Source organism: Bufo bufo, chromosome 6 (assembly GCF_905171765.1).
Source record: "Bufo bufo chromosome 6, aBufBuf1.1, whole genome shotgun sequence".
Taxonomy (NCBI): domain Eukaryota; kingdom Metazoa; phylum Chordata; class Amphibia; order Anura; family Bufonidae; genus Bufo; species Bufo bufo.
In genome coordinates this window covers 58,112,919-58,136,416 of record NC_053394.1, presented here as the reverse complement: position 1 = coordinate 58,136,416, position 23,498 = coordinate 58,112,919, and the positions used below count along the sequence as shown (strand labels likewise).

The following is a 23,498-nucleotide window of genomic DNA, read 5'->3' as shown; positions in this document are numbered from 1 at the left end:
CTATTTAGCTATGATTTTGGCTGATGTACGACGCAGTGGCACTGCCTCTGGGTACCGAGTGGCGTAGTCAAGGACGACCAAGATGTGTTGGCGCCCTCTAGCGGACTTCGGTACTGGGCCTATGAGATCCATAGCGATCCGCTCAAATGGAACCTCAATAATCAGGAGAGGGACCAGGGGACTACGGAAATGTGGCTGGGGGCTGGTTATCTGGCAGGTTGGGCAAGACTTGCAATACTCTTTCACCTCTCTGAAAACACTGGGCCAGTAGAGCCGCTGTAGAATCCGGTCCTGCGTTTTCTGCTCTCCCAGGTGTTCCCCAAGAACATGTTGGTGGGCTAACTCCAACACGAGCTTGCGATACGCCTTGGGCACCACCAGCTGTTTAATATGTTCACCCCGTAGTTGATTTATCCGGTACAGCATCTCCTGTTGAACCACAAAACGGGGGAACATAGACTCGGCACCCGGTTGTTGCGGCTCACCCTCAACTATGACCACATTTTCCCAGGCTTGAGACAGAGTCGGGTCCTGGTGCTGTGCTGTACCAAAATTATCCCCAGAGACATTGAGGTCTGCCAGCTCAGGACCCGGCGGCAGGTCCTCTACGTCTCCCACCATCACACTTAGCGGGGTTGTCTCCCCCTCTTCCACCGAAGTGGTGGTCACCCCTACCGCTGGCCCTTCTGACTCAGGTTCCCAGGGTTCTGGTCTCCCCCCAGAGCCGGGCCACTCTGCTAGGGTTACATCTGTCTCCCGGGTATCGGTAACTTTTGTATCTGGCCTTAGTGCCGGGAAACCGGGGAAGTCTCTCCCAATTATTAACTCACACGGTAACTTTGTGGCGACAGCCACCTCATTTGTCCACCTGCCGGCCACCGTTGACAGAGAGACCAGGGCGGTGGGATAGTCCTTTAAGTCCCCATGAATGCAGACAACGCCGACTTTTCGGCCAGTATAGTCGGCGGGCCGCACCAGGGCAGCTCTTACCAGGGACACCAGGCTCCCTGAATCCAGCAGTGCCACCACCAGAGTGTCCCCCACTTCCACCTGGCACAGGTGACTATTGTCTACAGTCTCGGAGGTACCTTTGGCGCACAGCTTCCTGGCATACAATGAGTGGCGGTAGCCATAATTGGTATCCATGGGTTCACCCTGATGGGGACAGTCGGCTCTTATGTGTCCAGGCTCGTGACACCACCAGCAGACCACCGGTGCTAGGTCTGCAGGGGGTATGTCCCAGACGGGTTAGGCTGGCATCAGCCGCCGGGTTTGGAGAGGAGATTTCCAGGGTTTGACTGGCCCCCACCCAAAAGAACCCACCTGCAGATTTCCGGTGGCCTCGTAGCGCTCCTCCAGGTCGACCATCTCCAAGGCATTATCCGGAGACACCTGGCCGATCCAGTGCTGGAGAGGGTACGGCAAAGCCCTCCAAAACACGTCCGCCAACAGCCGATCCAACATAGCAGTGGGAGTCAAAATGTCAGCCTGCAGCCATTTTTGCAATCGGGGCAGCAGACCATAAAATTGTTGTCTGGAGGGTATAGCCGGGTTAAATTCCCTCTGATGCACCCGCTGGGCCTGGACCAATACATTCACCCCAAGTCTCGCCAGGATCTCACCTTTTACTGTTGGGTAGTTGGCCGCTTGATCATTGAGAGATCAAAAAATACTTGCGGGGAACCAGACGCCAGGAACGGTGCGACGACCTCAGCCCACTGGTCTCAGGGTAACTTTTCCCTCACGGCCACCTTTTCAAAGACCGTCAGATAGGTCTCGACGTCATCCGAGGGGGTCATCTTAGGAATCACCTCGCGGACAGCCTTCCAGGAATCCTGGATGTTTTGCGATGCTCCTACCGCTTGCAATGCCATTACATGTTGTAATAGCAGCTGGTTAGTTTCTTGTTGCTGCTTGTTAGCCTCCCACTGCTGCAAGTTAGCCTCCACGAGGGCTTTCACAACCGCCTCCATTTTGTCAGGGGCCTCGGGTCGCAACCTTGCCGGCTTAATATAAAAAATGCACTTGTGCCCGGGAAAACAAAAACTTTTCGACCTTCAGACCTGCCTCACTGCATTTGCCCGCATCCGACACCAAATGTGGGGATTCGCTCTGGTAGGCAGATTAGCGGATGCAGTACAGAGGCAAAAACTAAGTCTTTGACTTAAACAGTGCATTGTTTATTCACACATAAACAAAAATGACAGTTTGTCGTCTTGCTGTTCATTCACACTATGGCAAGTCCACAGAACAAAAAGCATTTACCTTGTCAGTGGTTTTGGTAGTAGCAGTCCTCAACAGGCTTTAGGGCCTGCTTCCCAGCAATGCGGTTCTCAGCCCTTTAGTACGGCACACAATATGCAGATCCCAAACCACAGAGACTCCACAGATATTCACTGTGAAATGGAGGATAATCCACACCCAGCTGAGACTGCTGGCTGGGTTTTATATCCCTAGCCAAAACCATGCCTGAAACGTGGGGAACAGCCACCCACCCTGCACTTTGGCTGCTCCCAGTAAGAGCCGGCCCGGATCGGCTTTACAGCCACACTTAATAACCAATAGTGTCAGTCAGCACTAGCTGCCGCTGACACTTAAAATTACCGGCTCTTACCTCACCGAGGCCAGGAACCTTGGTGACACATATCTTCCGTCAAAGACAGCCCCTTGCGCTTTCCTACAATATATATATATATATATATATATATATATATATATATATATATATAGTGGCTGATAACAGAGAGCAGCAGTGCACAGCCTGACTGAGTACCACAATACTAATGAGGAATATGCAGTCAGCTCACATGCAGGGTCTTGAGAAGTATATGAATAGTCAGATGGCTGGCACAGTCTTTATTACTATGGTGTGTGATTGCTCCTGTGAATCACTGGGCTATCATCTAGGACACTAACGGGAAGGTGAGATACACAGAAGGCTCCATGCTACACCATGAGAAAGGGAGTGAGCATGCTCTGAGGAGTACTGGGCTGTGGATGATGATGTAATGGGTGAGGGCGGGGAAGTATGAGAGGTATAGCAGTAGGGGGCGTGGAGAAGCACTGCTGGGAAGGGCAGTGGGATAATTCAAAGAAGAGCAACCTCATCACTGTTGACATTCCCACAACCAGGAAGTATAGAAGCAGGAAGAAGTGGCTGCATGGGAGAAATGTGGAGCGCTCAGCGCTGTATCAAAACATGCATCAAGGTGGTCATATAGTTTTAGTCTATCATATAATAAGCAACTACAGTGTTTTTTATTTTATTTTCATAGACTCGGAAAACCCCTTTAAGTACTGATTGGTTCTGTCCCCTTTAATTCTGTTTAATCCCCCATTGTGCTGATAAGAACACATTCCTGAGTGATCTCCGAGACATGCGTGAGGCACACTGGAGGAGGGGCTGATGGGAATAAGTGTGGTCTGCAATAAGAATTAAATATCTGTGTGGATGCAAGGCAGAGCGTGAAATAGCGCAATTCCCAATCTATGATGATGTAGTAGTCAGTAACCAAGGCCATCTTTAAAACAACAAATGTCCTTCTTTACTTGAATGCAAAATAGGAATTATAGTACATCCAACAGCAGTCTGTACACAGTAGAAATTCTCCCCAGATGTCTGTGCACAAGTTAGGTAATGTTGGAAGCAATGGCCCTCTGGTATGTTGTCTTTCTAAAGTATCTCTCTCTCTAGAATCTCTGGCTGGCGACTGTATTCTATTAAAAATGCCTGCAATTCGCACGGTGGCGTGAAGGTTCAATGATATAACTGGTCAAATAATTGCTGAGGTGTGTAGGGTGTCTTAATTTGTTACCCCTCCACAGCAGCAGGGTCTAAAAAGCTTTATGCAGGTGACCTTGCTAACTGACTCCTTGCCTGGCCAAGCAGATTCTCCAATCTCATCTTTCTTTCTCTCTTGCTGTAGCAGAAGCAGAGGCCCCACAGATTCTTGAAGCTGAAAGCCTGAGGAGAGAAGCACACCTTATCTGTTACCTACCCTCTTCAAGCTTTCCCTTAAATAAGTGTGGTCTTCACTAAGAAATAATTGGTATTCAACTAGGCACTTCATCCTAGGTAGGATGTAAGTATTGATTTGCCCTCTCTTTTGTATACCCTATGGTGTTGGTCATGTGTTATAACGTGGTAGACAGTCATGGGTTATAGAATGGCTGACCGGATCCCTACTCCACATTTAGGCTAGTGTTTCTTTGGCAGAGGATCGTATATTTAATCACTTAGTAAATATATTCATTCACTTAGCTGCGTAAGCTTATTCATTCTCAAATCTTTTGAATTCATGTTACGTTACAGACCCCATTACAGTCAATGATGTCTGTTGGGCACCAGTGGTATATATTGTACTATGGACCTAGCAGTGCATTGTAGCTTCTGTTATAAACAGAAGCTACAGTGGTACTGTGAATTGAGTCTAATATAGCTGTGAGTTTTCATATTGCCAGTGCCATAGTCTACTGCCCAGTCATCACGGGTCACTATGGTGGCCTGGCATCGATAATGCATCTTCTACTGATTTGCTGCTTCGTTGTGCTTAGGACATGACTGGACCACAGCACCAGCAGTGGGGGAATAGCAGGGATTTTTTTTTTTGTCTTCCCTTCACTGGAGTTTATTTTTTGGGTTTGGAAACCTCTTTAAAGGTTGACTTGACTTAAGACTCAGCTGCTTTAGGTGAAGTATACCGTAGACTCCCTCTAGTGGTGGCCTTAGGAGGGCAACATTTTTATCATGTATGTCTATACACAGTATGTATAGGAGATTTAGAGATCCGAATTAAAAAAACAGACAGCCACTTTAAAGAAATATTTTGAAATTTATCAGCACAGAATTTTGGACTTTGGTAAATAAAATGGTGTTCACAGATGAGCATTCACATTAAGGTACCATCTGTGGCGTGCCAATATATAAGTCCAATCCTGTTTGCAGACACGGTATTTCCAGAATCAGTGATGTATATTACATGGCGGCAGCTGAGTGTCTACTGAGATCATTTAGTCTGCATCTCAACAATTCTCATAAACAAAGCTGCGAGCATTACTTACAGACTGGCATATGATGGGATAGCCTGTTCGATTGATTCCTCCAGCAAACACAGCAAAAGTGAGCGCAGTGTGGAAACAGAAATTAAGCAACATATGCCATCCTTTTCTGCTGATTCGGATAGTGCTGCAGATGAAAACAAAGACAGATTAAGTGTGGGCATGTAATATAAAAGCAGACTTAATTATAAAAATAGTTTATGCTTTGTTTGAATATAGAGAGAGGACAAGCTGTGCTCATAATTCAAGAACCAATGAGAGATTTAACCAGTTGCTCCCTTTACAAAGCTCATATTTAAACATTATGACATACAAACCTAGGCAAAAGATGCTGGAGTTTTTTTTTTAAACTTTTTGCATGGTCCTAGTTTTTGAAAGGTGAAAAAACTGTTAACTGGCACAGTGAGGCTATTAACATACATACATGTAGAGCATCCCATGAACTAGAAGAATGAGGCTATTAACAACCCACATACAGATGCAGCGAGCCCTTGAGGAGCCGGAGCAGAAGAAGGGAGTGGCTCTGACTATAGTATATGTCACAGTGGTCTGCCTCAGGCCATGGCTCCCTAGGGCTGGTGTAGTGAGAGGAAGGAGCACCCTTTCTTCCTTCGAGGCCCTCCCTGTAGTTAAGGCTCCTGCCAGATAGTTATTTGGGGGTGCCCTTGATGTTAAATATCTGTGTGGATGCAAGGCAGAACGAGAAATAGAGCAATTCCCAATCTGTGATGATGTAATAGTCAGTAAACCAGGCAATCTTTAACACAACAAATGTCCTTCTTTACTTAAATGCAAAATAGGAATTATAGTATATCCAGCAGCAGTCTGTACACAGTTAAAATTCTTCACAGATGTCTGCACAAGTTAGGTAATGTTGGAAGCAATGGCCCTCTGGTATGTTATCTTTCTAAAGTATCTCTCTCTCTCTAGAATCTCTGGCTGGCTATTGTATTCTAATAATAATGCCTGCAATTCGCACGGTGGAGTGAAAGTTCAATGATATAACTGGTCAAATAATTGCTGAGGTGTGTAGGGTGTCTTAATTTGTTACCCCTCCACAGCAGCAGGGTCTGGAAAGCTTTATGCAGGTGACCTTGCTAACTGACTCCTTGCCTGGCCAAGCCCATTCTCCAATCTCATCTTTCTTTCTCTCTTGCTGTAGCAGAAGCAGGGGCCCCCACAGATTCTTGAAGCTGAAATCCTGAGGAGAGAAGCACACCTTATCTGTTTCCTACTCTCTTTAAGCTCTCCCTTCAACTGCCTAGAGCTAGGGATGGAGCCCACCCACACCCTAAGCTCCTGCAAGGGCTGGGCCAGGATTAATAACCCTGGCCATGCCTACACCATGCATAGATATACTGAGTATGCACTACATTGCATAGAATAACAATAACTTACATTACAGTACATAACATTAAATAACATTTGCAGATAACTCCTGTACTGAGGAGAACTGCATATGCAGAGCATCCCATGTACTGACACAGTGAGGTTATTACCAATCTACGTGGCACATCCATGTTCTGACACACTAAGGTTATTAACAATCCACATTGAGCACCAATGTACTGGCACAAAGAGGCTATTAACAATCCACATAGAATGCAACCAGTAACAGAGTGGATCCAGTGAGCTAAGCGATGACAGTCCTCACATTCTAGATCAATGCCAGGAGTTGTCATAATACCAACAATATCCTATTATTGCACGTATATAATGACAGCAACATGTTTCGACCTGCTCTAGTGTCTTCTTCTGTGACGTCAAGATAAGTTGCTGCCATTATATACATGTAATAATAAAAATCATTGGTAAGACAGCCCATCTGGGTGTTGATCTAGAACAGGAATCGGCAACCTCTGGCACTCCAGTTGTTCAGAAACTACAACTCCCAGAATGCTTTATTCACTTCTGTGGGAATTAGAAGAACAGCTGAGCATGCTTGCATGCTGGGAGTTGTAGTTTCACAGCAGCTGGAGTGTCCAAGATTGCTGATCCCTGATCTAGAAAGTGAGGACCAACTACCATGTCAGCTCCCAAATCACCGGATGCACTCCATCGCTGTTTGTGTGTTACATCCCATCTCCCTTTAGAACAAGGGTACAAACACAAGAAATCCAGGTGGAGAAACCACGTATCCTCTATGCTGATATCCATTGTGGGGATTCTGTCTGGTAGACAGGGTGTGCGCACGCAGTACAGAGGCAAATTACCAGTTCTTAAATCAAACTTCCGTGTTTATTTACACATAAAGCAAAAACAAAACGTCACTTTGCAGTCTTGGTGTTAGTTCACACAAAATGAAAGGTCGACACAGCAAAAATCACCTTGTTGGCAGTTCTGCCACCAGCAGTCCATAGCAGGTTTTTAGGGGGCCCCTTTCCCTTACAGACGGGTCTCAGCCCTCCAGCATGGCACAAGCCTCAGATCCCAGCACACACACCTCCTGAACTCCACTGTCAGACTGAGGTAATCCTCCTCACCTGGTAGTGCTGGCTGGTTTTTAGGCCTGGCAAAACCTGGTCTGGAACATGGGGAGTAGTCACCCACCCAGCACTTTGACTACTCCCAGTAAGAGCCGCCCCGGATCAGCTATTACAGCCATACTAAGTATTAAGGTGTCAAACAGCAACTACTGCTGACACATAAAAACCGACTCTTACTCCACCAAGGCCAGGAACCTCAGTGACACGTACCTATCATCCACGATGATTCTTTGTACCTTCTTACACCATATACTGTATCAAGCCTTCAATACAGTTTTGCCTATGTCATAGCTAAACTCCATCAGGTTATTGCTCATGTGTGTTGGCTATTTTTTGGTCATCCCCTAAAAACATTGTACTACACCAGGACAGCCAGGTTTCTAACAATTCTTATACAGAATTTCATGTCCTGGCACAGGGACTTAAAAACAGCCTGTAAGTCAGGATCAGTAGGATGTCTGTCTGCAGTGTGGACCCACCAAAGGAAATTTTTTGGGGCCCAACCTCCATGGTATCAATAAATTCTAATAGGTTTTGATTCAATGAAAGAGACCCTAGCGCCAAGTGATTAGCCCAAAAGGAAGATTCAAATGGGTTTGTTTCTTCTGGACTTTTGGAGCCCATTATGGTATTAGGGCTTGGGCCCACCATAGAATCCTCTGGTACTCTGGTGGGCCAGTCCGACTCTGAAATGGATCAGACATCAAAATTCAGCTGACTGATTGGTGGACACGCACATGAATTTTAAATTATTTGCTCATTTCCAATTAATGTTACATTATGATGATTGCAATACTTTCCATTTTCTCTGCAGTTCTACTGAATTATTCCTTTAAGAAGCCTTTTCTGAATAGACCATGGGGAAAAAAGTGTACCATGTCCATATGGTGAGGACATTGTATTTGTGGCGTTGTGTATTTGTGGAGCCATAAGGCCTCATGCACACGACAGTGGTGTGTTTTGTGGTCCACAAATCGCGGATTCGCAAAACACGGATGGCGTGTGGACAGCCTTTAATATAAATGCCTATTCTTGTCCGCAAAGCGCGGACAAGAATAGGACATGTTATATTTTTTTAGCGGGGCCACGGAACGGAGCAACGGATGTGGACAGCACACGGAGTGCTGTCCGAATCTTTTGCGGCCCCATTGAAGTGAATGGGTCCGCATCCGAGCCTCCAAAACGGCGGCTCGGATGCGGACCAGAACAACGGCCGTTTGCATGAGGCCTTAATGTTAGTTGTTATTAGTAACAGTCCAGTTTAAGAGATACATCCCTGGTGGCCTAAGGGAAGAAAATGGTTTGATGGTGACATTCCTGAAGGCTTAGCGAAGTACAATGGTTTGATGGCGACATTTCTGGTGGCCTAGTGAAGAAAAATGGTTTGATGGTGACATTAGGAAGTAGGACGGGGATTGACAAGTCTTCTTTCCTACTCTATTATAGGATAGTGGGAATATTAAGAGAAAAACTAAGAGACTACACACCTGAATATCAACAGAATAACTGTGACTCATTAAAAGGACAACCAGAGGAACAAATAACGCTATCCACTATTTAAAAAGATATACGCCACTATATATCTAAAACACAAGTGTGTAACATCTTTAAACAGTGGAAGAAGGACATCCCAGAGATAGATACACCAGTAGATATACTAAAAGGCTGGGAGTTGGTGCGCAGGTGCACTGTATATGAGGTATGTAGAGATACACAATATCACATAATGCACAGAGCAATATATGGTTTCTTTACAAGAGGAGGTCAGTCTGATAAAATAACTTCCTGTTCTAAATGTAAAAAGGAAAATACAAACTTATATCAAGGCCTATGGACATGTCCGAAATCCCAACTATTTTGAGAAAACATGAGGCAACATATAAAGCATAACTTTAATATTACAGTAGTGAATGACCTACACTTGGTGGTGTTTTAAACTGTGCCTGGGTGTGAACCACTGCCAAAGGTACTACACTTATTAATTATTAGCAGCCAAGAGATGTTTGCTGGCGAATTGGCTAAACCCAAAATGTCCAACAATGATTGAAGTAGTCAAGTCAGCCTTCCTAAACGGAGCAGGAAAACGGAAAGGACAGATTCGGCACATAACTGAGCCGAATGGATCCTAAGGACCCCATAGACCAGGCATGCTCAACCTGCGGCCCTCCAGCTGTTGTAAAACTACAACTCCCAGCATGCCTGAACAGCCTACAGCTAACAGTCTACAGCAGGGCATGGTGGAAGTTGCAGTTTTACAACAGCTGGAGGGCCGCCGGTTGAGCACCCCTGCCATAGACTATAATGGGGTCTGTTAGGTTTCCGCTCAGAAGAAGATTTTTGAAGCAGAGACAAAGGTCCTGCCTGCACTACTTTTCTCTCCAATACAAAAATCTTCTTCTGAGCGGAAACCTAACGGACCCCATTATAGTCTATAGGGTCCTTAGGTTCCGTTCGGCTCAGTTATGTGCCGAATCCGTCCTTTCTGTTTTCCTGCTCCTATAACGGAGCAGAAGAATAGAAAGGCTGAACGGTGATGTGAACGAAGACTAAGAGACAAGACCAATATAAGACAAGGCGTAATATATAAAATATACAAAAACACAATACAAACCATAACAAAAATAAACTTTACAATATAAAGTATAAAATCAACACACGTATACAAAAATCCAAGTGACCTGACTAACATGAAATGATGCTATCTGACATGCTGAGAATGGAAGGGAGTGGGGGGGGAGAGAGGGGAGGGGGGGTGTTGAAGGCTAAGGGTATTGTATAAGGAACTATGTACAGGTCACACTTTGAACGTTATTCAAAATTATTTACTATATATATCCTTTGTAAAACTAATAAAAAGTGTTAAAAAAAAAAAAGCCCTTATCTGGACTTTTCTAACAGCTCATAAAGACTCATTCAGCTGAACCCGGTGTGGGGATTCGCTTTGGTAGTTAGGATTAGCGGGTGCAGCACAGAGGCAAAGTACAAGTTCTTGGTTCAAAACATCAGTGTTTATTCACACGTGACAGCAAAACAAAAAAACGCAAGTTGCTTGGTGATCGTTCACATACATAAAAAGTTCATATGTGTGTTACTTCACACCCTGTTGTAAGTTCTGCCTTGTCAGGTCCACAGGCAGGCGTTAGGTGGCCTGTTCGCCCTCACAGGGGCCTGAGCCCTCCAGCCTGGCTCAAGCCGCGTATCCCAACACAGAGCTCCACTGTCAGACGGAGGTAATCTTCTCCACCTGGCAGTGCTGGCTGGTTTTTATGCCTGGCAAAACCCGGTCTGGAACATGAAGAGTAGTCACCCACCCAGCACTTTGACTACTCCCAGTAAGAGCCGTCCTGGATCAGCTATTACAGCCATACTAAGTATCAAAGTGTCAAACAGCAACTGCTGCTGACACATAAAAACCGGCTGTCACCGAGGCCAGGAACCTCGGTGACACGTATCTATCATCCACAATGAATCCTTGTACCTTCTTACATCGGACATAACCTCATCTTCATTTAGAATGTATGAGTGCCGGTGACATCACCGGGATCACTGCTAGGCGGAAGTCTCTGCCTACCATACTCTTCTGAAGTAAAGAAAAGGCCCTTGCCCTGTGCAATGCAAGAAATGCTTCGATTCTCCACTCATACATGCTAAATGAGTATGGATGAGGTTATGTTGGGGTTCAGCTCTGAACCCGGACAACCCTTTTAAGAGACAAGGACTACAGATCGAGGGGAGTCCTGCATTCCATGGCTGGTCTGCAGCTGCTCAGCGGGGGAGCACGGTCTTTTGACAGGTTCCCTTTGTTATCAACATTCATGGTGATCTAGGGTGCAAATGCATTTCGCAGGTTTTCTATGGTAGGATAGAGAAAATAAGTGATCTAGGCCAGGTAATCTGTATGTAGACTGGCATTCACTTCCTGGAAAAAACTGTTTCAGCAAAATTAGCAGATAAAAAAGGTTTTCAGCGTAAATATGTGGGAAATGCAAATCTGTCCTTGAGTAAAGAATATTGTTAATGCCTCCGCTGCAGCACAAGAGATCATCTGTATTAAAATGTTAACAATAAGCCAAGTTTTTTTCATGCCGTCAGCAAACTACCGGTACCTGTGAAATTGTAAACGTTCCTGGAACGGCATTACCTAAACCTAATACACTTCCACATTTATATTACACTATTTTATGTGCTCACAGAGCAAAACCAAAATGCTAGTTCTTCGTCAGACTCATTCACTGAAAATCCACTCCGTTCTATTGTTAAGTCTATACAGGGAAGCTAAATGAAAGAACCTGCTATTAGCAGAAGACATTTTGTATCTAGGAGACATTTTAACTTCCTAAGGGGCATATACCTATCTATCTATCTATCTGCGCCAGTCCCAAGTTGCCGAGAGGAAGCGAAAAGGTAGCTACCGCGCATGCGCAACATGCGCACAATGCACAAAGGTTACTACAAAACCATATGTAAAATGAGCACGTGAAACAGGTCAAGTGCGCATGCGCAATAGCTACGTATCTTTTCGCTTCCTCTCGGCAACTTGGGACTTGCGCAGTCTCTGTTTGTGAATGCCGTAATATGGCGCGATTTCTTGATAGCCATTATAATCACTAAGTACAAATGATCTACACATATGTTTTTCATTTTATTAATTGCGTGATTAACAGTATTTTATATTTATAAGCTTTTTGGAATGAGTTATATTTCTGCACGATTATGTATATTATTGCCTTGTACAATCATGGTTCACTGATGTATTCTTGCACTATGTCAGCACTTTATCTCATATTTGTATGAATATTTTTGTTGATTGATGAATTATGATATGCACCTGCACTTTATATTTATATATTTCATGGTCACTGTCACTAGTTGCTTGAGAAAGGCTTCAGTCGCGTCCTGCATTTCACTTTGAGAGTGCTGCCTGTTTTGCTATTTTTTTTAAAAATATTTCTGGGTGATTGTCTTGTCCCTTTGGGCTTGCACCACTTGATATTTTGTTGTCTTGTGCTGCCATTTTTTTTGCTTTGTGTATCTATCTATCTCATCTATCTATCTATCTATCTATCTATCTCTTCTATCTATCTATCTATCTATCTATCTATCTATCTATCTATCTATCTCATATCTATCTATCTATCTATCTATCTATCTATCTATCTATCTATCTATCTATCTCTTCTATCTATCTATCTATCTATCTATCATCTATCTACCTATTTAGCAATCTATCGCTCTTTTATCTAATATCATATCTATCTATTATCTATCTATCTATCTATCTATCTATCTATCTGTCTATCCATATATCAAATCAAATCAAAAAAGCTTTATTGGCAGGTCTAAAATTATACATTAGTATTGCCAAAGCATGTGGGAAATAGGGGGTTGAGAAATGGGGACACACCCGAGGTTGGTGTATAGGAGTCCGCGGAGTATCATGACGGGGGGAGGGGGGGTGGACACACCCCGGGTCAGGGTATCGGAGTCCATGGCACATCAGGCTCCTCTCAGTCTGTGGCAGGCACTGATATAGTGTGCTGCTATGTCCACAGTGTTCTCTTCCTCTCCCAGCAGGATGGGTAGCTTCTCTTCCTCCTCCATGAAGCTGAAGTCTGGGAGTAGATCAGAGAGTCTCCAAAACTGGATGTCCCCCTCTTTGGGACAGTATATCAGGAAGTGAGCCTCATCCTCCACCGCCTCCAGGTGGCACTGCTGGCACAGTCTGCTTTCTCTAGGCATGTAGCTCTGTCGATGCCGTTCGGATTCTATGACCAGGCTATGGGCGCTCAGTCTGTAGCGGCTCAGGATTTTCCGGTCTCTGGGGTTCCCTAGTTTTTCCAGGTATGGGGCCAGTTTGTAGTCTCTCTGCAGGCTCTGGTACACCATCAGCTTCTGGGATGCTCTCTCCTCCTTCCTCCATTCACTGACGTATTCCTTTTGTCTCTTGTTTACTGTGTTCCTGATGCCGGCTTTTGTGAGGTACTGGTCTCCTCATATTGGCAGAAGGACCTTTGGGCTTCCTCAAGCTCTAGGACCTGAGTGTGACTGCTACCTCTACACCCTTTATAGTTTAGCCAGTGTCTATGTGTAAAATAATACTGCATACATAATGGGTTTTCTGCAATGTCAAATTAATCGCCAACCATCAGGTGTCATTTATAGAAGTGGTCTTCGCAATCAGGGTAAAGGGACATTTTGACTCCCCTTAGGTCCCAGAACATGGGTGACACCTTTACATGCCCCAGGGTTCACTCTGTGCTTTTTGTTCCCCCTGTCTATGTATTGTATTACAGCGCACATACTGTACGTTTGATGGGTTTTATGCCGTGTTAAAGGGCAGTATTAAATTCTGATCTTTCTGTAGTTTAGATAATAACATTTGGACCTGATGATGCCCGATGTGGAGCAGATGATGTCTGGCAAACAGCTTGACACCAGGATGAATATTCCAGTCAACTTTAATTTCTGTAACCTATAAAGGCCAAATCACATCCTATCTGAGGCTCGGAGTTTTTCGATTTTTCATTTAATTTCAACATTTTACTGATGTGCAGAATAGGCGGCTGATTATTATTATTATTTTCCATTTCTCTCGGCTGAAGCACTTCTCTCCAGTTCTCATCGTATGTACTTTAGCTAGTGATTTAAAGATTTTAAATTGGGGGATTTATGTAGCACCATTGTGAGCAATATACATATTGTAATGAGATTTTTGAACGGTTCCTCCAGAGGTCGACACTTTTCTGCTAAAGTCTGCATAAAAATTCTGTGGCAAGAGTTAGGAATGAAGGGAAAAGAACTAATGCGATGCAACCAATATAACATAAAGCCCTAGAAGAAGATACAATACTGTACACAATATCTGCAGTCCTCTATATAGTACTATTTACATTGATCATCCATAACATTAAAAACCACCAGCCGTATATTGTGTAGGTTCTGCTTGTGCTGCCAAATCAGTTGTATAACGTTGAGGCATGGACCCCACAAGATCTCTGAAGGTGTATTGTGGTGTCTGGCACCAAGACACTATCGACAGATCTTTTAAATCCTGTAAGTTTTGAGGTGGGGTTTCCATGGAGCAGACTTGTTTTTGCAGCAGATCGCACAGATACATGATCAGATTGAGATCTGGGGAATATGGAGGCCAAGTCAACGCCTTGAACTCTTTGCCATGTCACTCAAACCATTCCTGAATATTTTTTGCAGGGTGACAGGGTATACAATCCAACTGAAAGAGGCCACTGCCATTAGGGAATACAGCTGTCATGAAGGTGGTCCATGGAAAGTAATATTCACATGAATACCAAAAGCCAAGATTTCCCAGAAGAACATTACCCACCAAATTGTCTTCACCAGCTTGTCTTCTTCCCACAGGGCATTTGTGAACAATCAACAGTTTTCCTTGATCTATGAGCATCCAGCTTTCCACATAATGTAGAAAAAAACCTTATTCATCAGACCAGGCAACTTTGTTTTATTCCTCCATAGTCCAGTTCAGGAACAGGGTCCAGCATGATCACTCTGAATGGTCTGCAGCTGTGCAGCCCCCAAACACAGCCAACTGTGATGTATTGACTCTCATAGCACCTTTTCATGCTCTCCACTAACTTTTAACTATACTGGGTCTGGGAACACCCCATAAGACCTGCTGGTTGGAAGATGCTTTGACCCAGTCTTCTCACCATTACAATTATCTATTCTATCTATCTATCTATCTATCTATCTATCTATCTATCTATCTATCTATCTATCTATCTATCTATCTATATCCATCTACCTATCTCATATCTATCTATCCATCTCTCTATCCATCTATCCATCCATGTAGGGGTGAAATACAAGTATCTCACAAAAGTGAGTACACCCCTCACATTTTTTTAAATATTGTATTATATCTTTTCATGGGACAACACTGGAGATCTGACACTGTGATGCAATGAAAAGTAGTCAGTGTACGGCTTGTATAACAGTGTAAATTTGGTTGGCTCTCAAAATAACTCAACACACAGCCATTAATGTCTAAACAGCTGGCAACAAAAGTGAGTACACCCCTAAGTGAAAATAGCTAAATTGTGCCCAAAGTGTCAATATTTTTTGTGGCCAACATTATTTTCCACCACTGCCTCAACTCTCTTGGGCATGGAGTTCACTAGAGATTCACAGGTCGCCACTGGAATCCTCTTCCACTCCTTCATGATGACATCACGGAGCCGGTGGACTTTGTGCTTCTCTACCTTCAATTTGAGGATATCCCACAGATGCTCAATAGGGTTTAGGTCTGGAGACATGTAGTGGTCGTCTTGGAGGTGTGTTTGGGGGTCGTTATCATGTTGGAAGGGAGGGGATCATGCTCTGTTTCAATATATCAAAACACATTTTGACATTCATGGTTCCCTCAATGAACTGCAGTTCCCCATAGCTGGCAGCACTCATGCAACCCCAAACCATGACACTCCCACCACCATGCTTGACTGTAGGCAGGACACACTTGTCTTTGTACTCCTCACCTGGTTGCCACCACACACAATTGACACTGTCTGAACCAAATACGTTTATCTTGGTTTCATCAAACCACAGGACATGGTTCCAGTAATCCATGTCCTTAGTCTGCTTGTCTTGCAAACGGTTTGTGGGCTTTCTTGTGCATCATCTTTAGAAGAGGCTTCCTTCTTTGGAGGACAGCCATGCAGACCAATTTGATGCAGTGTACGGCGTATGGATGGTCTGAGCACTGACAGGCTGACCCCCCCCCTGTAACCTCTGCAGCAATGCTGTCAGCACTCATACGTCTGGATATGACGCTGAGCACGTGCACTCAACTTCTTTGGTCGACCATGGCCAGGCCTGTTCTGAGCTGAACCTGTCTTGTTAAACCGCTGTATGGTCTTGGCCACCGCGCTGCAGCTCAGTTTCAGGGTGTTGGCAATCTTCTCATAGCCTCGGCCATCTTTATGCAGAGCAACAATTATTTTTTTCAGATCCTCAGAGAGTTCTTTGCCATGAGGAGCCATGTTGAACTTCCAGTGATCAGTATAAGAGAGTGTGAGAGCAATAACACCAAATGTAACACACCTGCTTCCCATTCACACCTGAGACCTTGTAACACTAACGAGTCACATGACACCGGGGAGGGAAAATGGCTAATTGGGCACAATTTGGCCATTTTCACTTAGGGGTGTACTCACTTTTGTTGTAAGCGGTTTGGACATTAATGGCTGTGTTGAGTTATTTTGAGGGCACACCACATTTACACTGTCATACAAGCTATACACTGAATTCTGTACATTGTATCAAAGTGTCAGATCTTCAGTGTTGTCCCATGAAAAGATGCAATAAAATATTTTTTAAAATGTGAGGCGTGTACTTACTTTTGTGAGATACTACAGTTGATATTATACGTGCTGAAGGTTGTTTGAGCCCAAGGGGACAATTAGAGCCTCAGAAGGAAATGGCATTTAACAATTATTACAAAACCATTTTTGAAAGGATATTAATATGCCAACATATGTTAAAATGTACATGGTATATTCTTATATTTACACACCAGAAATAAATATACTGTATATATAGCTATTTTTATGTGCAAGTTAAATATACATAAATTAGAGGCAGCCAACTGCTACAGGAAGAGGGCCCAACACTGAAATGCTAAAACCCAGACCACTGCCACAGTTGCCACCTCCAGCCACCACTAGGTGGAGCTCACTGCGTGTACAACTACCTCTGATTTTAATACTACCTGTATAAATCCATACTCAGTGAGCTCCCCATATAGGCAGTTGCATGTGGCCCCTTACAGCTATATTTAAAACATTAAGGCTACTTTCACATCTGCGTTTTTACTGGATCTGTCATGAATCAGCAAAATCGCTTCCGTCATAATACAACTGCATCCATTATGAACGGATCCGGTTGTATTATCTCTAAAATAGCCATGATGGATTCGTCACTAAAACCATTGTGAGTCAATGGGGGACGGATCCGTTTTCTTTTGTTGTCCGAGAAAACAGATTGATTTACATTGTGTGTCATGACGGATCCATCTTGCTCCGCACCTCATTGCGGATAAAAAAAAAAAACTATGGGGACGCAACCAAACAGAAGGGAGTGCATTTTGGTGTATTCCGTTTCGTTCAGTTCAGTTGTTTCCCTATTGACAATGAATGGGGACAAAACGGAAGAGTTTTCCTCCGCTATTGAGAGCCTATGATGGATCTCAATAGCGGAAAGGGAAAGCGCAAGTGTGAAAGTAGCCTTATAAGTCATCAGACATATATAAAAAATTTCAATATATTCATATATATTCATAGGTCATACATAGCTGATTGATGGGGGTCTAACTCCCAGCACCCCACCAGATCTGCGGTTTTAAGAGTTCGCAGCACTCTGGTAAGCGCTGTGGCCTCTTCCTAGGCTAGTGACATCACGTTCATTGATCACATGGCCTAGATGAAGCTCAGTCCCATTTAAGTGCAGTGGAAAGTGGGCCCCATTCTGAGTTTCGCTGTGGCGCCCAATCATATCTGTGTAGACCCCTTAATGTGACCGTGGGCCGCTACCCTAAGCAATCAGCTACGCTTCAATGCCCCTGCATCCCTGACAAATATATCTACGCTGATGGTGCACTATGTGACGGCACATTACATCACACTGTAAAATGATACTAAACGTAAATGAAACATACTACTGTGCTCTATATAATGGACTAATGCTGTGAAAAAAAAATCTAAAATCAAGATTATTTAGTTTGAAGGGGCAATCAAGTGACATGCATATTCTAATGTAGTCAAATGTTAGAAGTCAGGTTCTCTGATTTAAAGTCAGCGCAAAAAAAAAAAAAAAGCCACTAATCAAACTGCAAATCACACTTTAATGGACGATCTAGCTACTTTAAAGACTTGCTTTTCGGGGCAGATTGTGTTCATCATCATGTCTAGAGTTTTAATTTCGTTCTTGCAATTTGCATTCAGCCCAAACCATAATTTGGCGGTTTAGTGATTTATTTATTTTTCCACCCATGATGTTGGAGATATGACTCGGCTTCTAGATAGTTAGTACTGAACTATTAGAGACTCCATAATTCACTCAGTAATATGGTCACGATAGCAAAGAGCACTCACACCTTGTGTACATCTATGCAGTACATGACTCGCATTTCAAGACCAACTTCATCACACTAGAACGATCCTTATAAAGGAAATGTATCGCGAAAAATGTATCTTGTAATTTTATCTGCGGTTAAAACCAGATAGCGACAGATCATTTTTTTTCTAATCTGTTATTATTTTCTGATTGCAGATCTGATAGTAACATAGTAACATAGTACATAAGGCCGAAAAAAGACATTTGTCCATCCAGTTCGGCCTGTCATCCTACAAGTTGATCCAGAGGAAGGCAAAAAAACCCTGTGAGGTAGAAGCCAATTTTCCTCACATTTAGGGGAATAAAAAATTCCTTCCCGACTCCAATCAGGCAATCAGACTAACTCCCTGGATCAACGACCCCTCTCTAGTAGCTATATCCTGTAATATTATTACACTCCAGAAATACATCCAGGCCCAGGAATTCCTTTATTGTACTCACCATCACCACCTCCTCAGGCAGAGAGTTCCATAGTCTCACTGCTCTTACCGTAAAGAATCCTCTTCTATGTTTGTGTACAAACCTTCTTTCCTCCAGACGCAGAGGATGTCCCCTCGTCACAGTCACAGTCCTGGGGGTAAATAGATGATGGGAGAGATCTCTGTACTGACCCCTGATATATTTATACATAGTAATTAGATCTCCCCTCAGTCGTCTTTTTTCTAACGTGAATAACCCTAATTTTGATAATCTTTCAGGGTACTGTAGTTGCCCCATTCCAGTTATTACTTTAGTTGCCCTCCTCTGGACCCTCTCCAGCTCTGCTATGTCTGCCTTGTTCACAGCCCAGAACTGTACACAGTACTCCATGTGTGGTCTGACCAGTGATTTGTAAAGTAGTAGGACTATGTTCTCATCACGGGCATCTATGCCCCTTTTGATGCAACCCATTATCTTATTGGCCTTGGCAGCAGCTGCCTGACACTGGTTTTTGCAGCTTAGTTTGCTGTTTATTAAAATTCCTAGATCCTTTTCCATGTCAGTGTTACCGAGTGTTTTACCATTTAGTATGTACGGGTGACTTGCATTATTCCTTCCCATGTGCATAACTTTACATTTGTCAGTGATAGCGGAAGAAAACGCTTCAGTTTTGTCCCCATTCATTGTCAATGGGGACAAAACTGAACTGAACGGAACGGAGTGCGCCAGAATGCATTCCGTTCCGTTTGGCTGCGTCACCATCGCGGACAGAATAACGCTGCAAGCAGTGTTTTTCTGTCCGCGATGTGGTCCGTCCTGACACACAATATAAGTCAATAGTGGCGGATCCTTTTTTTCTGACACAAAATAAAATGGATCCGTCCCTCATTGACTTTCAATAGTGATCATGATGGATCCGTCTTGGCTATAGAAGACATAATAAAACTGGATCCGTTCATGATGGATGCAAGCGGTTGTATTATTGTAACTGAAGCGTTTTTGCAGATCCATGACGGATCCGCAAAAAACGCTAGTGTGAAAGTAGCCTTATATAGAAATGTTCCACTTGGTGATTAAATCAATTCCTACTGGAGTTTTCAATCCTTATTTCAAATTAGGGAACCTAACAGGAAAGTTGACCATCTCTATTATATCTTTATAATATTGGGGTAACTGCTATGCAAATGCTCATTTTCCCTATAGACCAGGTCTTCTGCTAAAACTGTCTGATCCCACTACGGCCAAGTGGTTAGTGCCCAATGGGCTCCCTTCTACATAATCCCAATCTCCATCTTGGATACCGCCACGTAGTCTTGTACTATGTAGACTGTTCTCCTTAACACACATAACGGCCCATGGATCTTGTCATCTTTGGTGCCCAAACCACATATTTCATGTGTTATTTTTGAAGTAAGGTGGGCACAGGTCGCAGTCACATTCAGGCTCTGATGCCTGAACGGGATCTACAGCCCTTCTGTCACATAAGATGACAACATTATTTTAAATGGCACATGGTAGGTAGGAGCCCTATTTCCTATTTTAAATGAGCATCCAAGAGCTTTGAAAGAAGGGGGAACACAAGACTGATTGGGGTTTGTATAGTCTTAGTGGAATGAAATCAATTGGTCCCATGGTCTCTTTGATATAAAGGAAATAGTGCCATTCCCTTGGAATGACTATGGGGCAGCAGGTAAGTGCAAGACAGGTAAGAATGGACTTCTTTTTGGACTGAGCCCCTGGCAGCAGTATCACCTATAGCATCCTGATGGTGGCATCCTGAATGAGACCCAGTCAATGGATAGTCAATGTTTCCATGGACATCTGCAGTCCTCCTGACTTGAGATGTCTGCTAAAAGCAACTTCCGACTCAACCCTACAAAGGCCTCTTTCACACATCTGTGTCTGTGATGATATTTTGGACAAAATGGTTCTTTGAGGGATCTGTGTTTGGTCCATGTGGCCATTTTTGCCCTCCATGTGGCATCCATATTTCACATACACTTCTAGGCTAAATATTAGTTTTCAGAGCATCTCCTACCAATAGTCCATGAAAATCACTGAAACACTGACACTGTTGTGTCAGCGGTTTTCACAGACTCATAGACTTCAATGGGTGCATTTGGCCCACATCACAGACCAAAGTAGTGCTCAGTCAGTGAAAAATCACTGATGTGTGAATTAACATAGATGGGTACGTGTGCTGTCTATGGAGAAGATGGACACCACACGTCCATGGTTCACTGATGTGTGAAAGATGCCTAAGGGTACTTTCACACTTGCGGCAGAGGATTCCGGCAGGCAGTTCCGTCTCTGGAACTGCCTGCCAGATTCGTCAAAACGCATGCAAACTGATGGCATTTGTCAAACGGATCAGGATCCTGATCCGCATGACAAATGTATTGAAATGCCGGATCCGTCTCTCCGGTGTCATGTGGAAAAACTGATCCGGCATTTATTTTTTTCACACTTTTTGCGGTCTGAGCATGTGCAGACCGCAATGCCGGATCCGTTTTGCCGGAACACTCGGCATTAATGCATTTCAATCGGAAAAAATGCCGGATCCTGCATTCCGTCAAGTGTTCTGGAATTTGGGACGGATATAAAAGCGCAGCATGCTGCGGTATTATCTCCGTCCTGAAAAGTCCAAAAGACTGAACTGAAGACATCCTGATGCATCCTGAACGGATTGCTATCTATTCAGAATGAATGGGGATAAAACTGATAAGTTCTTTTCCGGTATAGAGCCCCTAGGATGGAACTCAGTGCCGGAAAAGAATAACGCTAGTGTGAAATTACCCTAAACCTCCAACATTCTCTGCTTTGAAAAAGTGCATGGAATGTAACTGAAGCTATTCATGGACATTTTTTTAATGAATAGGCCTATCTGTTATACACTCACCTAAAGAACTATTAGGAACACCACACTAATACGGTGTTGGACCCCCTTTTGCCTTCGGAACTGCCTTAATTCTACGTGGCATTGATTCAACAAGGTGCTGATAGCATTCTTTAGAAATGTTGGCCCATATTGATAGGATAGCATCTTGCAGTTGATGGAGATTTGAGGGATGCACATCCAGGGCACGAAGCTCCCGTTCCACCACATCCCAAAGATGCTCTATTGGGTTGAGATCTGGTGACTGTGGGGGCCATTTTAGTACAGCGAACTCATTGTCATGTTCAAGAAACCAATTTGAAATGATTCGAGCTTTGTGACACGGTGCATTATCCTGCTGGAAGTAGCCATCAGAGGATGGATACATGTTCTCATTCTGTTTACGCCAAATTCGGACTCTACCATTTGAATGTCTCAACAGAAATTGAGACTCATCAGACCAGGCAACATTTTTCCAGTCTTCAACAGTCCAATTTTGGTGAGCTCGTGCAAATTGTAGCCTCTTTTTCCTATTTGTAGTGGAGATGAGTGGTACCCGGTGGGGTCTTCTGCTGTTGTAGCCCATCCGCCTCAAGGTTGTGCGTGTTGTGGCTTCACAAATGCTTTGCTGCATACCTCGGTTGTAACAAGTGGTTATTTCAGTCAACGTTGCTCTTCTATCAGGTTGAATCAGTCGGCCCATTCTCCTCTGATCTCTAGCATCCACAAGGCATTTTCGCCCACAGGACTGCCGCATACTGGATGTTTTTCCCTTTCCACACCATTCTTTGTAAACCCTAGAAATGGTTGTGCGTGAAAATCCCAGTAACTGAGCAGATTGTGAAATACTCAGACCGGCCCGTCTGGCATCAACAACCATGCCACGCTCAAAATTGCTTAAATCACCTTTCTTTCCCATTCTGACATTCAGTTTGGAGTTCAGGAGATTGTCTTGACCAGGACCACCCCCCTAAATGCATTGAAGCAACTGCCATGTGATTGGTTGACTAGATAATTGCATTAATGAGAAATAGAACAGGTGTTCCTAATAATTCTTTAGGTGAGTGTATATGGTATGTAACTGAGAGTCCAGAATGAATTGAGTCTAGGAGATCGCCTTTTCTGTCTATGCTAAATAGTAGGCAACGATGTAGTGAAGCAAACAAAAATCCTAAAACTGGACTAATTATCAGGTGCTATAACAGCAGTATTTTACTGCAGGGTGGTGTCGTAGGATCATGTCGTTTATGTGGCAATAATACTGAGTGTTCTGTAATATCGCGGAGTCTTACATACTTTTATGATCACATTCAGCATTATGTAGATATGTGGTGAGTTAATGCAACTGATATAACGACTTCACCAAATATCAATATATTCTGAAAAAATATGTCGGAGAATGCCATATTTTCCATTTAACAGAAAATAATCAAATATTGTGTACAAAAAGAAATCATAAAAAAATGATGGGGCACAATACATGCATGATGCATTAAAGGGCATCTGTCAGCAGA

At 43.7% G+C, this 23,498-nt stretch overlaps 1 protein-coding gene across 2 annotated transcripts in view; it reads right to left on the bottom strand.

Moving 5' to 3' along the window:
• The window catches only part of ADGRA1 (adhesion G protein-coupled receptor A1), a 926,644-nt gene that overhangs the window by 97,611 nt on the left and 805,535 nt on the right, over positions 1-23,498 (bottom strand). For both annotated transcript variants that reach the window (XM_040434818.1, XM_040434819.1), the window contains one exon: positions 5,062-5,185. In XM_040434818.1, the coding sequence (XP_040290752.1) occupies positions 5,062-5,185 (124 nt within the window). The remainder of the gene's footprint in view (positions 1-5,061; positions 5,186-23,498) is intronic.